The 18,243-nt window shown below is 38.1% G+C and overlaps 1 protein-coding gene across 4 annotated transcripts in view; it reads left to right on the top strand.

Moving 5' to 3' along the window:
• Positions 1 to 18,243, top strand: part of KLHL5 (kelch like family member 5) — a 46,926-nt gene that overhangs the window by 4,408 nt on the left and 24,275 nt on the right. The window contains exon 3 of one of the 4 annotated variants that reach the window (XM_072406321.1): positions 5,695 to 5,881. The exons of 1 other annotated variant lie outside the window; for it this stretch is intronic. In XM_072406321.1, the coding sequence (XP_072262422.1) occupies positions 5,829 to 5,881 (53 nt within the window). In that variant the 5' untranslated portion in view covers positions 5,695 to 5,828. Of the gene's footprint in view, positions 1 to 5,694; positions 5,882 to 12,971; positions 13,639 to 18,243 lie in introns of those variants that run through there. 2 more of the 4 variants (XM_072406320.1, XM_072406319.1) reach the window with 2 other exon arrangements.

Below are 18,243 nucleotides of genomic sequence, written 5' to 3'. Positions count from 1 at the left end.
TAATAATAATAATAATAATAACCTGCATTGACCTAGCCTATACATGAGGATGTGCAAGCTCCATAATTCTAAGTTCTGTGGGAACAGGGGAATTAAATGTTTGCAACTTCACCTTAGGGGACAGAGGACCTTGATCTGACACTGTAAGTGGTAACAAAGACAATCATAAAGGGCTACAACAAACAATTCAGCTAATGTAGTTTGGTACTGTTAAATGGCTGTAATAATGAATGGAAGGAACATCTGCTGCCTTGAAGGGTTTTGTTGAGGCCTATGTATGAGTAATTTAATTAAATAAGATATATTTTATTCTGATATTTATGCAATGAACCAAGCAAAGGTTTGGGAGACCAAAACTATTGCTGGGTGATATTGGGGCCCATGTATCAAGAAGCAGAAGGGATTTTTATGGGTTGTAGTGAGGAATTCTTACTTTGCAGTACATATTCATCTCTCCTTCCCTCTCCTGCAGCTATAATTAGTCACTGGAAGCAAAGAAGTTACCTGTCACATCTAGCTAATAAGGAGAGTGTGACTTACCCTCCTTCTTTTCACGTGACAGCACTGTGATTGACAATGCAATGTCACATAGAGGGCAAGGAAATAGTTCTCATTTACACTATAGTAGGTAAAAAAGCAATCTTTATGTTTGAATAAAACCTACACCTTTTAGACAGAATCTTGCAATTGCTTACTTGTTTTTCCAAAGGCTCAGAGATGTCATTGCCATCCTGATGTTACTATCTAGTGATACACTTACACCTTTAAACCCAACAATGTAGACATGGTCAGAGCCTACAGGTTCAGGACTTCAGGAAAATTATGAATACACCAGGTCGCCCCGCTGCTTGTAATCTAGTTTTAGGAATCCCTTTTGCCTGCTTGCAGTGCAGGATTGCATTGCCAGACACTCCCGCTTCAGGCTGCTTGTTGTCTCTTGCATACAGAAACCTCATGCATTAAATGTCATCAGTAAAAAGTTACCAATTGGAATTCAACCTGTCAAGTGAGTTTGAAAATAAGTATACATAAGACAAAGAAACAATAGACTTTTCACTACTTGCCTTTCAGGAAACAGACCCACCCACCAGCACTCATTGTAATACTTTATACTCTCCGCCTGCCTGGAATTACATAAAACAAAAGCAAAAAGTTTTGGAGTTTAAAATATCCTTTTTTTACTGGCAGGGTTATTTTAGTAACTACTTAAAGCGGACCTAAACTTTTACATAAAAGTGTAGACACGGTGTTCCAAGACAGAATGGGAGCGCAAGGCCTCCGGGAATACCTACGTCATGAATCCTGGGAGGCTCCTTGGGTGCTCCTTCTGCGCATGCCCTTATCTTGGGCATGCGTGGAAGGGGCCCACGCTTGCCTGACAATCTTTTTTCCCCAATCTCTGTCACTTGATCCCGCGCCTGTGCAGTGCGAGATCAGGTGACGCAGGAAGAAGAGAGAAGACATGGTCGAAGACAGATACTGGGACAACGCAGGACCCAAATGAAAAAACCTCCCGACTGATTGACTGATCTGCAGGATTAAAGGTAAGAGTTTTTTTTTTTTGTTTGTTTTAATTTTGGGTTTGGTTCTGCTTTATATGTATTGGGTATCAAGATTTAACCTTCAAAGCCTAAATGTGATTTGTGGTACAAAAAACAAGCTTAATCGGCGTCCTCCAGGGTCCTGCCATCCTCTGGCCCTGTCCCTGCCTTGATCTGTCCCCCAGCAAGTGCGCTGACGTTCCCTGGGAGTTCCCGGTGACGTTGGTGTGTACAGGTGTCGCTAGAGTCGCGGTGGGAGTTTCAAATTATTTTGTATTGCATTCAATACAGTTATCACTATTATAACTGTATTGAATGCAATACACTGGATTTATATGTCTAAAAGCAGTACATTGTCTTTCATGAAAATGTATTTTACAGTATAATATAATAGTCTGAGTAAAATAAAGTTTGAAACACAAAACCATGTCAGTGTATTATTAAATTATTTTTAAAATGTTTAAAATCTATTTAATTTATTATTTTGACATGATTTTGTGTTTATACTGTTAAATAAATTTTCATGAAAAACAATGTACCTCTTTTAGACATATAAATCCGGATAGAAATGAACTGCCCAGGAGGTTAATAAAAAAAAAATTTAGTTGTGTAATTTATATAAAGGTAATAATATTCAGAATTGCAGATGTTGCAAAACTTGATGATGTTAGTCCGTATAGCAGCCTTGTTTTATGTTCCAAGCCAGTTGTCCCATGGCTTATTCTGTGCTTAACTCAGAACTCTGTGATTGCACTGGAGAACATTCATGTGTCTTTACCAGATCACTCAAGCAGGCTCTCCTTCCTCATCTGTGTTTATTCTTTTAAGGAGGGATAACTCTTCTTGCCCCCATCACAAGTTGCCTACTGCACCAAAATCTGTTTGTAAAATTTTAGTAATGACATTTGCAAATGTGCACCCCAATCTCATTCATGTCAATGGAAATTCTAATAAGGCTCTAACAGGCTTATGTGTACACTTTATGATGCACAAAGGTCTCTTTTGTTTGCCCTTTATATGGTGTCAGCGATAATGGATTTTATTTTTCCTGCTAATGGCCTTGCATTGTAAGCCAGTGAGGAATGGGCCGGTCAGAGTATCGGGCATGATTGCAGAATTTCCTCCACCTCCACAATTTTCTTCGGTCAACCTATGAATTCTTACATGTGAAGCTTTGCCCAGTATGTGTACTGTATAGCTGCCTACTGTACAACAATTTATGATGTAGTTTCCGGTAAAGTTGGAAGGAGAGCTAAAAAAAAATGAGCTGGAAATAGGCCTTTATCTAATTATGTATACCTCTTGTGCAGTTGTGGGAAATAGAGAAGCAGTTACCTCTCACATGTTCACAGATTGTGAAATCCAAAAATAATTTTTTTTTTGGTTTTAGAATTAATTTGAATAGGAAGTAGTTAGTAAGTAATGGGGGGATGTAGTACATTTTAGCATTGCTATCATGGAATTTAAATATATCCAAAAAGTGAAATTACAAAATAGGAACATTTCTGCAGTGCGTGCACATTTTTCCTGGTTTTTGTCTCTTGAAAAAATGTTCCAGTTATGAAAAAATAAATTCTGTACTTATTGACAACACAGTGAAAGATGTCCCGACAGCATTCTCCAGAAACAGGGACAGATTCCTATTCTGTATTGCTGCATCTAGAATCCTACAGAGAGACGGTATTAGTACATTACTGACATAGCCAGAAATGTTTGCAGAGACGCAAACAGCAGTGTACTGAGGTAACCAGAAACATGTAAACAGTAATACAAGACCTAAGGGATACTTCCCAGAGACACTGATTTCACATGTTTCTATAGATCCTGCCACCATGCTCTCAACCCCTTATTTTCCAAACTGCAAAGATCATTTATTTGTGGGCACCAATCTGACCACCATGTAATGTCTGAAAGCAAAAATACTATAGCATGGGTCTGTCACCTAATATGATATTCTTTCCTTCTCTGATGCAATCAGTGTTTATGGATTTTTCATACCTGTCACTTGTGTACTTTCGGGCAATATCTACCAACATGTCTGATTGTTTTGGTTTTCATTCTGTCATTTGCGATTGTTTCACTTCTGATTTTCCCTTAGATTCACGTATGTGTGGTTTAAAGAGAAACTAAACTCAAAACTCAAAAAAAAAATCCACTTACCTTCAATCCGGCAGGGCAGTCAGATTGCTCCAGGGGTGTCCTGCATCAGGTCCCAGAGCCGGCGCTCCCAGCTCTGCCATCTTTGTCTTCTCTTCTGGGTTCTTCATCCTACACCACCTGAACCTGGTGCGAGATCGTATGACATAGGATGGCTAAATATTGCTGATCTCACGCATGTCTTTGCGCAAAAAAAGCGAGATGCTCAGGCATGCACAGAAGTATCCTGGGAGGCTTTGCGCTCCAATTCATTCTCAACCGCCTAGGCGTGCAAGAATTAGTGGGCGGTGTTGCACCAAAAAAAAAAAAAAACAACTGAATTTTTATCTTTACATAAAACAATTGTCCCTTTTATGTAAAGTGAAAATTCTGAGTTTAGGTATGCTTTAGATTCCAAATCAGATTTGACTGTGACTTTTGATTTTTTCTACACACGACTTCAGTATTTACCAACAAGCTGGTCTATCCACAAATGCTGATTTCCCTTTTGTTTAGGTTTGGAAGTGAAAACCGGCACATATGTACTGGGTTTTAAAGAATATATAAATGGACCAGACATGTACACTGCACTCGTATTTGCCACAAACATTGTACATACATTATTATTTTTTTTATGTTTTATAGCTCCGACATATACCTCAGAGCGGCTTACAGTCTAATGTTGTCCCCATGTCATTATATAGTCTTAACCTGAAAATTTTTTTAATTTACCCTAATTTGATAATTATTGATTATTTGATTATTAGCCCGAAAGCAAGGCATCTGAAAGTACATGACATGTAATATATGGTCTGTTGTGTCGTGCATAGCACCGCAGAAACCATAGATACGCATAACAACTAAATACGGATGGCACTATATAGAGATTTATTTGTATGCCCTACATTTATTTATTTACAGTATTCGTTTTCCTTAGCAAATTAGCCACCTTCTTTAAAATAAAATGCGGCGTTGGTCTTGGTTTCTGTGGTGTAGTTCAAAGTAGGGCATGAGAACATAAAATTCATTCAACATAACAAATTTAATTTCTTGGTTTGCAAGGAACCATGAGAGCATAATCTGTTCTTCTGCTAAAGACACAGCCACTGCATTTTCTATTAAATATGCATCAAGTGAAACAATTTCTTGTTTCACAACATAACTTACATTTTCTTATTTTTATTCTATGCCTACATTTTTATTCTCACACTATGCAAGAATGTTTGTGTTGCACTTATATATAACACATACACATTACATATAATCTGTTCCTACAATCACCCTAAAGCACCAAACCATGCTCACTGAGGTTTTCTTTATACCTTTAGTCATAGCTTTTTCATAGCTTGTGGTAACAGGTGTGATTTTAAAGCTATCCTTGTAGTGGGCTACTTTTATATTTTGTTTGATCCAGGACACGGCAAGCAAAATAAACCTGTAACGTACCTCCTTTGGCAGCTGGCATGCTTCTTTTCCCTTGGGGTTGGGCTGCATTTTGCTACAAAATTCAGGGTAACCTATTTAGTGCAAATGAATACCCAGCTGCAAAGCTACAAATTGTACATCTGCATATGCACCCCGGTGCCAGATAAGACCCAGTGCTGCAGTGATGTACAGTTTAAGATACATTATTTTTCTAGATCAGTATCTTGGCAAATAATAAGGTACATATTCCACCACACTGGTATCTTTTCAGAGGTCCATTTTTTTTTTCTAACTTTTTTTCAACTTCCTATTGTCGCTCATTCAGGTTCCTCCTGGCAGCTCGCAAGTCATGCACTGAAGTATTTAAAGTTTTTTAGTTGGAGTTTGTCTACGTACCTGCCACTGTGAAGTATGTGTACTATGGTAGGTAGATAGTAATACTCCGTAACTATTAATTTTAGTAGGAAGTCAAGAATGGCAGGCCACATACTTTCATGATAGCCTAACTTCAAAAGATTTTCTGGAGATATTATTAACCCCCCCTCTCCTCCATCCTCGCTGGCAACTAAAATACCTTTTTATTCACTTAAAGCTGAATTCACGTGATGCCCCAGCCTTGTTTCCTACTCTTTGGGTTTCCTTGTCACTGACTGCTTGGCGTGGCCATTTCCTATTGGCTTTCTGAATGAACAAGGGGCAAAATCTTCAGCAAAATGGTCCCCCAAGATGGAACTGTCAAGAGACCTGGATAGTGGATTTAGAAGTGTATATCTTTCAAGGTAATAAAGAGTTAGATCTTCTGGAATATATTAAAATGTGTGGACAGAAGGTGTTGGAGAGGTTTAGGTTGTCCTAAAGCTAAGCCACTGGCTTCCAATTAGCAGTCACATTATCAGCCTACATGCTTCGTCTTTGGGTTGCAAGTATTGCAAGCATGTGTAGCCTAACAACCTACTAGTAAAAAGGCTAGAATATCTAGAGGAGGCCAACAATACTGTTGCTAATTTAAGCAGAATAGCTGTTATTGGCAAGATCTCTAAGCATGAAACTTTGGAAAAGAGTTACAAATAATAATTTGCTGAACATACCAAAAAACAGATTTTTTTCTTAACATACACTTTTAAGATTGGCATTTAACATCTGGAAAAATCTGACTGATGGAAAACACAACAGGCATCAATGGTACCTCGCTTGGTAGCCTCAGATGGCTCTAAAAAGATTTCTGCAACAATTCACTCCAGTTCTTTTTCTTTTGGATTTTCAGTTTCTTTTGGATTAAAAACTAGGGCAAACTGAACTATATCTTCTAGAAGTTTCATTATTTAACAGTCGGTTTTAGTACTGGATTCCAACTCAGATGCAGAGATCCTCAAGATTTATAAGAATTGATGGTTTAAAACAGCAGTCGCCAACCTTTCGGACCTCACGGACCTCTAAATTCATAATTTTATATCCCTTAGACCATTAATATGAAATTTTTCAAAAAGATAAATACATTTGTAAAATATTCATCTTCCTAATGGTGCCTGACAAGGACTGTGCAGGCTCTGATTCATTGATAAGCTAATGGTTAAGTGAAGTATTACTATTGTTACTTTTATCATTCGTTCCATTATTAGTTCCATTATCTTTGGTATTACTAAAAAATGCAAAATATTAGTTTGCTTTTTCTCACTCAATATGGGTTTATTTCATTCCAATCAAAGACCAAACAAGAAATGATAGTTATCAACGTCAAATTATTTGATGCCATTACATATAACGGTTAAAGAAAATACAATAGGGTCATACATACCTAAAAGAGCGTCTGAGAAATGAACAAATAAAATAAAACAACCCAATGAAAATCAGTATTGGCAGAGTGGGGTGACTGTTGTAATGATGGAAACAATACTGAAGCGTACGACTCGGTAACGGTTTCCTTATACAACTTTAGACTACACTGATGTCACGCTGCGCCTCCCTTCCCTCCCTGCAATATAAAGGCAAAAATTGTCATTCAAAATATAAGGATTTACTAGAACATTATTTTTGTTTTAATATAATTAAAGCATAAAAATTGCAAATAATGTCCAAATATTTCTGTGGACCACCAAAATGTTCTCGCAGACCACCAGTGGTCCATGGACCACCGGTTGGCCACCATTGGTTTAAAACTCTGATCCTCCTCTAAAAATTTGCATAAGAACTCTTTGTTTCTCGCACTCTGCTGGAAAGTTTTAATGTATGGCAGGGATACGCATTTAGAAAAAAAAAAGTAAAACTAAAGAAACTTGTTCAGTATCACACTGCATTTATTAGATTACAGTACGTCCACTCATTTATACTCTTCAAGCCTTATGCTTTGTACCTTATATCAGCAGGAACCCTGAGATGGGAGCTGTGGCCTACAGTCATGCTCTTCTTCAGTGGGGCAAAGTGATAGTGTGCACGAGGCATTTCGTTCTTGGACCTCAATAAAACATCCATATTTGAAAACCTATATTATTACAAATAAATAACAGGTAACAATTTATTACATTTTAGACAGTTGAATTTCTCCCATAGCAACCAATTCATCTCTATTTTTAGTATGGGACAGCAAAGGGGAAAATCCCATTTAACTTACATGAGACTTTTTTTTTCGATTTATTAAAAGAGACATAATTTTCCTGTAGCTGTCAGGGGCTATAGAATAGTCCCATGTTCCCTTTTATGACTTTATTTACATACATTTGTTCTTCCTACCATGTACTTAAGTACAATGGAAAGTAATTGATTCCTTTTCTAAGATACTGTAAGATACTTTCTAAGATACTGTATGTAAAATTTATATATAGTAATCCTGGAAACACCACAAAAAATATTGATTCAGACTGGTCTTCTCCCAGAATATTTGTGTGTGTATAATTATAATTCAGTGCATCTTGTGCCAAATACAGATCATGTGTTCACTATATTGTTGCACAACAACAAAAGCATACGCTGTAATTTCCCTTTTGCTATTGTGTACTGGGTATTTCTTTCATTGTCTTTTTCTTTCTAACTGTAACTTGCCAACAGACTAAAATATTGTACTTAGTAAATAAAACTACTCTTTACTGGCATACTTCCCTTACAATTGAAATATCAGTAAATACCGTGGGTGTCACTTTCAGAATGATATTATACTAATATGTAACCCATGATTTGAGCAGCGATATTTGTTTTGGTATTTCTGACTATTCAGCTAAATATTCATTCGCAGACCATATTTAAAGATTTTGCCTTTTTCGAATGGTAATGAATTTGATAACCTCTTTCCCCAGCATTGCAGCATGAAAGACAGATAATCTTTTACAGTACTTTTTACTTATTGTTGGATAACTTGATCCGAAATCTGCATTTGCACATTAGAGATTGGCAACCTTTAAAAGAAAGTGAGTGCATTCCATCCTTTAACATGTCCTTGGCCAGATAATGCTATATTTACCCCATCGGCTGAAATATTGTAACAATTGACAGGTACTGGTTTAGATGTTTTTCAGGTCTCTCCAGTGTTCTCACCAGCCCCTTTTAGCTGGGCACACCACACGGCACTTTTCTGTAACCACTCGGCTGTTTTTGGGTGGTTACTAAACAGCTGGGTCACAATACAGGGGCTGCCTTTCTACAATTTCTTCCCACCCAGCTTAAAAAAAATGTTTGGGTGAACACTGCTCTTTCTTATGTAGGTGCTTTAATATAAGGACTTAAACTCTTTCAAAGCCTAAACCTATAATTACAAACTATCTATGCAAACCTCATCCTCTCATATGTATCAATATTACTTCAACCTTTTATACACATCATACCTAAGCTTTAAATATGTGTAATGGACTCCATGAAGCGTATGTTAAATGTGAAGATCCAGGTAAAGTTATTCTGACAATTGAAGACATATTGAAGGAATATCTGTTTATCTCCTCTGTGGGCTAAAACTTATATTATACACATGTCTTCGTGTTGATGTGTTATGTTTCATCTAAGGTCTTAGAGTTCAGCTAATGAAAATCTCAATAATGCTTTGCAGATGTTTTCAAGCAATCCACAAAATGATGTGATAATGAAATGTGCGCAATACGGGTGCAATCTCTGTAAATGACAGGGGTCTGCTATGACACCTCAAGTAGTGTTTGAAGACTTTTTTTCTTTCTATCAATTACATTAAAAGGATGCTTCAATGAAGGGAAGCTGAGCAAAGCAGCTGAATACACAGCTGGACACATACTGGATATAGGAACTCTTTTACATGCTCTGATTTCACTAATGCGAGTTTAAACATTGCCACATGGTCCTACCTGAGTACAACCCAATAATAGAATTTTTGCTTGAATTGTAACTCTCAGGTGGTTTGGATTTCTTGCACTTGCTCCAGGTAAAATGAAAAACAAAGTATTTAGGCTTTGATAGCAATACAAAAGTGACCCATCACCACCCCTGAAAATGTTTTCTAAAATAGCTTAGGGGTTCTCTTGTTGGAGAAGGTTAAGATGCAAATTGTTCTTGTCCAGGTAAAATTAGTGAGTCATGTTTTTGTTGCAAGTAAAGTTTTTCTAAGCATTTATACAATTCCATAAAAAAAAATCATTAGCACAATTTGTCTTCCGGAATTGCCTGTGGTTAAAAATTGCCCATACTCAGAATTGAACTGACCTAGTTTCTAAACCTCTAGAATGAACAGTTACATTTAGCCTTTTTGGCATATTGAACTTGAAAAACGATGGTGAAAATTGATTATTTTATAGTTCGTAACATTTCTCTTCTAAGGTCACTGTTATAGAGAATATTGATCTTTACTAAAAGCTTCAGTGGAGTAGATTGACTTGTGAGTTTTAACCTGGGAACACCATTATGGAAAATTTGGCTCTGGTTGTAATTTGTTATGGCATGTATGAAGCCGCGTACAAGTGCAAGAATTTTGTCTCCTGAGATCATCTTGGCCATAAATCTAAATTCTGTACACCAGTCCCTTCTGTTTTTTAGTGATCGGTGTTGGGCACCCTCTCCTATCCATAGAATAGAAGAGCATTCTTTGTGTATTGCTCATTTTTATTACTGTTTGCAAATATTGAGCATGTGTAGGTTTACACTTTATTGTACTGTATTTGTACTTTATTGTACAGGTTAGGTACCTTTACTCTGTTGTACAGGTTAAAGTATGTGTAATTACTAAATTCCTACAAATCTTTATCTTAACTTAACTCCTTATAAGTTTACTTCTTATAACTTTAACTCCTTAAGTTATTACAATAGTCTCTTGAATCTTAGATCTGTAGCTTTCGCGAAAAAAATCTAGTGGTCCTGCCATAAAGGTCCTTGTTGAAGAGAAAGAAAATGAACCCCAAAAAAAGGCATGGAATTAGAGGGGAAGAGACAAAAAGATCAACAACCCTTGATGATCCAGAGGAACCATAGTGGTTGGAGGAACAGATCCAGAGGTACCATAGTGGTTGGAGGAAAAGCTGACTATGGAACAATGATAGAGATGGCAGTTAAGCAGCTGTTTGTGGAACATCAGAAAAGATGGTGGACACAACTGTGACCTCAAAGAAACTCAAGAGCAGCCAGAGTACCAGTGAAACTAAGCTAAAGTACTGGGATGAGATTAAAAAAGTGGGCAAAGAGGGGACCTAAGGGAAAACAGAGAAGGCAGAATGAAAGGCTGTGTAGAATTGGGATGTAGAAGGCCGGTGTGAGTTGACCATGGCTGGGAAGGAATCCAGGAGGAGAAGTGATAGGACCAGGTAAGAATGACTAGCAGAAGGGTAACTGCCAGAAAACATAATCTAGATCGTGTATAGAAATCTTTTTTTAAAACATGGAGTGGATAAAAAGAGGAAAAAGGGGTACATGAAGATCAGAAGTAACCCCCAGCTTTCCCAGATTTAATGCAACTGTCTTGAGTTTATGGTATGCAGTTTCCTGTGCTCAACCGTGTAAGTCTGTTGGCAAAGTTTTTTCCTTCTCGATTCATTTTTACTTAGTCCTGGCAGCAGAAAGAAGGAAGAGAAAGATTTATAGCTTGGGACACTTTAGGGTATCAGTGTTTGCTGATGGGCAGTATTTTGCCCTCGCTCATATTTTCCAGCCTTCACTGGGCACTATCACTGTTCCTCCCTACTCTACTCCCCCACCACCACCACCTTATTGATAGGCACTATTGATCCTGCCCACTTTTTGTTTTTTTTTTTTGCCCTCTAACACTCGGACATTTTTTCCTCCTACGAACCAGAAATAATAGGGGGCCCTACGATACATCCATGTTACTGCTACACTCTGTACACTGATGTACATTGCATTGTTCTGCATTGTGCTACACTTCATATGTTGTGTAGTACATTACATAGACTTTACACCTACGCTTTATATGCTATATTGTGTAATACATGGTCCTGATCCTTGTACTTTATACGTTGTGTTACACTTGATATGTTTTGTAGTACATTACATAGACCTTTCACCTGAACTTCATATGCAACTCTGTGTTGTATATTACATAGCCCTGATCCTTGTACTTTATACATTGTGTTGAGCATTACATCGTCCTGACCAAAGACAGTTGCTTGCTGCGGTGTGGTTTTTGAAGCTAATGAAGTGCTTCTTTAAAGTAGGCTCTGACAAAGTGTCAGCTCTCTGTGGGTATCTTCTCTATCTATATGTAGGCTCAGACTCGATGTACCCATTCTTCTTAGAACATTTTACCCATGTCCATTTTCAGGACAGGAGCACAATATACATGCTGCATGTTGGTTTTATCCCAAGGTGTCCATCTTTCTCAAATTCCAAACTTAGGAGGTGTGGTTATTTTGTCTCTGGGGAGGAAATAATGTCAATGGTGTGGAAAGAGGAATAAATAAAGAGTAGCAGAGCTGTTGAAATTAATTTCTTGGAGAAAGTGTCGTTCAATGCTTCCTGCAGTGCTGTGCATGTGACCACAAGCCCAGGGGATTTGGTCACATAATCTCTTAAAGAGTGAATTCAGTTTAGCTAAGATCAAATGACCAAATGCCTAGACTTTTTGTCACGTGACCAGAGGCAAGGAGGCTGGAGCAGCATTATTTTTTCCAGGAAAAGTAAGCATTTAAACACTTGTCACTCTTTATTTGCCCCCAAAGGGCTATACAATTAGTGGCAGGTAACATTTAGTTCAGTCCTCTTTAGGAACTAGTGACCATGTTTTCAGGGTCAGGGAAGGGCTGCATATAGCACAAAACTTTTTACAACTAATTTACATCTGAAACCCCTTGATCTGTTTTCTGAAAGATGCACACAAATTTTACATTTGTGTTATCCTTGTTAGAGTGCAGGGCTGTAAATCTTATTTTTGCAGAATTAGAAAAAAGTCATTATTTTCTGAATTTCCTAAAAGGATTAACCACAGATTTGAAAGATTGTTCCTCCGTACAAATAAAATTCAGTTTTATAATCTGATTTTTTTGTACTCCAAGTAATACTCGGTCATGCTGATTGGCCGAGTTTAGTCCAGTGGAATGAATGCTTGCTGGGGCTTTTAGTTCAGTTGCATGCTGGGTTGTCTCTGTGCCTTTTTCCTAGCAGCACTTCCCAAACATTACACTGGCTGGAGAATGAAGTACTCTATTGATCTGGTCCATTATGTTGAAATATTAATTAAGTATCCATTAGACGTAAACAAAGACTTCTTAGCTAGAATTACTTACATTCACTAAATGTGTGCTTTGTGAATTGTTATATGCAATTTTATTATTATTATTATTTTTAAAGGCTTGCTTGTTAACATTTTGCAGTAATGCAGAATTAAAAAAAAAATTCTGTCCTTTAAAAAGATGCTGGATGAGAGTTGTGCTGTCATTTGTGGGTTTGAGGAAGGGGGAGGCGTTGATCATCTGAAAGACTTAAATGAACGCTGTCGGTGTCTTTGAAAGCAAATAGTCACAGACACAGGAAGAATGCAGTGGAAAGTACAATGCTAATTCTACATTTATGGCACACAGGCTGCATCTGCATGGCCAGGTGATATTGATTAATTGCTGGCATTCACAAAAAAGATCTTTTCGATTTTTTTTCGGCTCCTGGGTTTGCCTCCAGCTGGTACCCTTATTCTGGCAGGTTGAATATGTAGATCTTGTATGTGCAGTATTTTTTTGCCTAGTTGCCTAGACAATCGCCTGTTCTCTAAGAGAATGTCTAGCTCCCGCAAGGACTTTGATGTAAAGCAGATACTGAAAATTCGATGGAGGTGGTTCGGACATCAGGCTGCCCCCAGTAATACCGGACATCAAGGGGACTTTTTAAATGGAGATCAGAACCTTGTGACAAGTGACAGAAAGTTCTCAGAGCCAAGTAACCTCCCTCTACCCTTGTCATTTGTGGGATTCCGGAGGACAAGCAATCAGGACTTCCAAAATTTGCTTTCCTATCCTATGGCATCTGCTTCTGAGCTCCAACAACCCTCAGTGGAAGTTGCTGCAGGTGAGGCAGTGCATTGGCTGAACAAACCAGAAGCTGAAGATGGAGCCAGTGAGGAGGACATTGACTCTGAAAGCAGTTCTTGCAGGTCAGGGTATGATTATTTAAAAATTTAATTGCAGGTTAAGTAATTTTGTATACGTAATTTTCTTTTGTATATTTTATTCTAATATTAATAGGGCTTTATATGAGTGTACTGCAATGTATATCTGTCAAGTTTCCGTGGTGTTATAGGCTTCTCTTTCATACATTTTGTGCAAATGTGGAAAGTGTTTTGTATGTGTTTCTGTTTTGCAGAAAGGCATATTCATTATATATTGGTCAGTGTGCTGTGTGAACAAGAAAAAGGGATGGGGCAAGTAAGGTCTTGTTATGGCCGTTATATGTTTATATAAAAGCTGCTTTTTGCCTCTAAAATATAGGCTGAGAAATGGTAAAATGTATGTGTATTTTTATGCGCCTATATATATGATCACACCAAAAATATTTTATTACTATATTCCATTCCATATTATATTACTATAATCCATGTGGCTGGTCCATTCCTAGTGCCTAGTATTATGTAATGCCTGCAAGCCTGATCTATTGAAACAATTGTATTGTAGTTCTCCCAACTGGATATAATACTTTGTCAATGCCGTGGCTCTGGTTGCCATTAGATGTGTCTGCAGGCTCAGGTGTCCCGCGGCTATGTCGGTGCTGTGGCCAGCGGCCATGTCGGTGCCGTGGCCAGCAGCCATGTCGGTGCCGTAGCTCTGGTGGCCAGCGGCTATGTCAGTGCCGTGGCTCTGGTGGCCATTAGATGTGTCTTCAGGATATTTCAGTGTAGTATCTCTGGTGTCCAGCGGCTATGTCAGTGCCAAGTTTCTGGTGTCCATTACATATGTCTGCAGAATCTCCCTGGTGTTGAGGATATGTTAGTACAGTGTCCCTGGTGTACAGTGGTATCCAATGTAAAAGATTCTGTTATTTATCAATTTCACCAGAACACAGTAACATTGGCATTAACTGATCTCATGATCTTTTACAAAAAATGGGGCAAGGGTGCCAAAATAGGATAATCTGTTTTGTTTCATATCCTGACCCCTTTAACCAGAACAATTATTACAGCTGTATAAAATTTCATAGATACAAGACAGAATTTTCATGCACATTCAGTCCTGACAGTGACATGTGCCCTATGACGCCCGTTCCATCATCTGGATACAATTATGTGAAAAACCACATACTTCATTGACTTGAAGTAATGTAATGTGACCATAATATGATCTCTGTCGGCACATATGATAATTTTGTAACCTTTTTTTTTTTTTTTTTTTTTTTTTTTTTTTTACAAATATATAGATAGAGAGAGAGAGAGAGAGAGAGAGAGAGAGAGAGAGGAGACTTGGTAGCTGTTGTATAGCCAAAGCAGACCCTTCACATTTTTGAATAATGATTTCTTTTTGAATTGAAGAAATGCCAGTCTGATTTCAGCCTAAATGCTATATATCATATTGTGTGTAGGTTTCCATTATACTTGGGTTAGGAGAGAAGTGGTTCTATATTTCCACATATAAAAAATAAATAAAGGTAATATTTACATAACTCAAAGACTTCTTACCAGTGAGCCACAGTGCTTGTGTGTGTGACTTGTGGTTTCTGTTCTTAATACTTTTTGAAGCAGGACTGGCAGGGCAGAGATCATACAGGACTCTGACAGGACAGATCATACTTACAGTATGTGATATCTTGATATTATTTCAACTTTTTAATACTGTATAATTCTGTAAAATTCACATTAAAAACCACATGACAATTATGTGTTGTTGGTGAATCTGCAGGCTTGTTATAAGGGCAATAGTAACTTGTTATATTCACTCAGGCGAGAGGACGCATTTTCTACAATAAATGTGGCAAAACTCAATTTGTGTCCTATGTTCTTAAGCAGTGATCCTGCTGTGCATGTATGCTGCAGATTTGGTGGCTATTAGGACTGAAGGTAAACGCCAGACAAACATTTACACACAGATAAAATACATATATGATATTGCATTAGCTGCCAAATAGTTTGTATTTCTGTCTGTTCAGTTCTGAGACTTAAGCTACGTACACACTTCCAATTATTATCGTTGGTAAACGAACGACGAACGATCCTGCACGATATCTGCGAACGATCGTATAGCACCGATCCTGTACATACAGATAACGACACGATCGTTCGCAGATATTGTACACACGATAGATGCGATCGTTTGAACGATACAGGAAGTGACGTGCACCACAGGAAGTGAGCGAACGTTCGTTCACCGCGCATGCTCAGACCATGGACGATCAATGAACGACCGTACACACGATAGATGGTCAACAATCGTCGTCCAATCCGATCCGCCGGTCCGGTCGTTCATTTCCAACGACTATCCTTGTTCGTCGGCGTCGTTGGTTACTTTTTTTACGAACGATTTTTGCCCAATCGATCGTTCGTCGTTGATTTCCAACGATAAAAATTGGAAGTGTGTACGCAGCTTTATACAGCCGTGCCACAAATCACGGTTCTGCGTGGAAGTGGAAGGTCCCTAATGTTTCTCGGCATGGCTTTACTTTCACTTACTGGTTTCTTCCCCACCCTGTGATTCTAAAGTGAAAAGAGAAGCAGCAGTCTGGGATCATATCACTGTCAGCTTTGTCCTTCTATCCTCATTCTTCTTGCATTGCAGCACATCTGTCTGCTTCTTTGTGCTTCTTCTCCTCCCACCATGGGCTCTGCCCCCCCCCTTTGAAAATCTGCTGTACAGTAGATTGCAAGAGGCTGCTACCATGTCAGATTTATATAATTAATTAATCACTTGAATGCATATGAATTGATTAATTTGTTTCGCTAAACCCTCACTAAACATTGTTGGTAAACCTAGAGGATTTTGTACAGGCTGATTGCAATGTGCATATGGTCAGCTTCAGATACTTCAGAGAGAAATTTCCATTCAGTGGTTTTTGCAATAAATTGAACAGAGCTGCACGAAGTGCACGTAAGTGCGTTAGATGTGAAAGTAACATAAACTGGTTAAAACAAATAGGCTGACAAAGCCATGTCCAGAACATGTTGGCAGAGTTGTGGAGTAGTATCAAGGTGTTCCTACTAGTTACCAAAAACATTATTGTCATTATCCTTAATTGCTTAAAGCAACAACATGTAATGTAGTGCTGTACAATAAATTTGTGTTGCAGGTGATAAACCTGCATACTTTACATGTACAAGCATTGATACAGGACGAGGGTTTCTCCAAGGGGTTTCCTGAACAATGAGCAGTTTGTTCTTCTCAGGTCAGTTCAAGTGATAGCAATGATGTCTTTGGCTATCTGTATTGGTGACATTATCCCCAATGGCCGGTATTGTAAGAGGCATTCTTCCTACTGACCCCCACACCAATGTACTGTGAGCTGTGGATATAGGAGGGGTAACCTAGAACCCTTATTTCAAGGGTTCCCCAATGTTGAAATTGTGGAGAAAAGATGCATTAGAGCTTATTGCATTAAAGAGGTGATATCAGACAGAGTGACTCTCTGACTTTTTACACCCTAATTTAAAATATTTACTTTTGGTAGACACCTGCTTTAGAGCCTGGACATTGGACATGGCCTGGTTACTAACTTCTGTTATGAGAGTTTCAATTTTGGTTTCCTAGCTCTGGCTGCTTTAACTATTTCAGTCACTAATCCAGAAAAAAAATGCAGATAAAGACTTCTGATTTTAAACCTTTTTGAAGGTCATTGGCTTAAAAAAAATCCTCACCCTTAACAGCCAGGCATTGAGAATTTTCAATAAGAAGTTGGCAGCTACAGCCTTACATTTCTCAGGACAGGTGTACTTTGAACAAAATAGTGCTGGTGAGTATAAAATGATTGCTTTCAGACTCCAAGCAAGAATAACAGACTATAAATATAGCCCAAAAAATACAAGAGCAATTTTTAATACAATATTCAGCTTCAATTCAGTGATCTCTCCTGTCGTACTTTTCGTCCACAGGATGCCCATAGTCTGATGGCCAGCATCATTTAACCAACATTTTTTGGCCCAGACTGTTCTGAACCTGCTCCAGCTTGTGACAGCACTCTGATGAGCTCCCTTCCCTTCTTTCTCTTCCAATCTTTTCAGCACATGAACAGATTGGCTCCTTGTTCTGTTTTCCTCTTTCTCACTTCAGCTCTGCTGTATATGTACTACAATAGGCTGTTACTAGATACTTGCTTTGCATATTTAATAATATCTGCATTGCTTTCATCTTCAAACAAAATGTTACTGTTGAGCATCATAAAATTAAACAGCTGCTGGTTGCATAATACTTTTTCTACTTTTGTTTTATTGTGCATGCTAGATTATAAAGCTCACAGCAATCATATTTTGGCTTGTTCTATAGCAATACATATGAAGATTCCTGAATATAAAGGATTGTTTCCTCTATGTCTTCTGATTTTATTCAAGCCCAGCTTGCATGGTTTGCCAGGACAGTTGTGTCCATGTTGTGGATTTAATAAAGGTGGAAGATAGGCCTGTCCATTTAGTTCAGGCTGAGCACAGAAGGATGCCATAAAAGCCAGCTTCAGATATGTGAGCTGTTAAATTTATATTAAAATATTAACCAAACTAAGCTGGGTTCTGCCACTTTAAGCTCCCAAGGCTCCAAAATGTATTGGGTAGCCTCACTGACTAATGCCG

The sequence above is a fragment of the Pyxicephalus adspersus genome, chromosome 3 (genome assembly GCF_032062135.1).
Source record: "Pyxicephalus adspersus chromosome 3, UCB_Pads_2.0, whole genome shotgun sequence".
Lineage (NCBI taxonomy): Eukaryota > Metazoa > Chordata > Amphibia > Anura > Pyxicephalidae > Pyxicephalus > Pyxicephalus adspersus.
The sequence above is the reverse complement of the archived record's forward strand: the minus strand, read 5'-3'. Positions and strand labels throughout refer to the sequence as shown.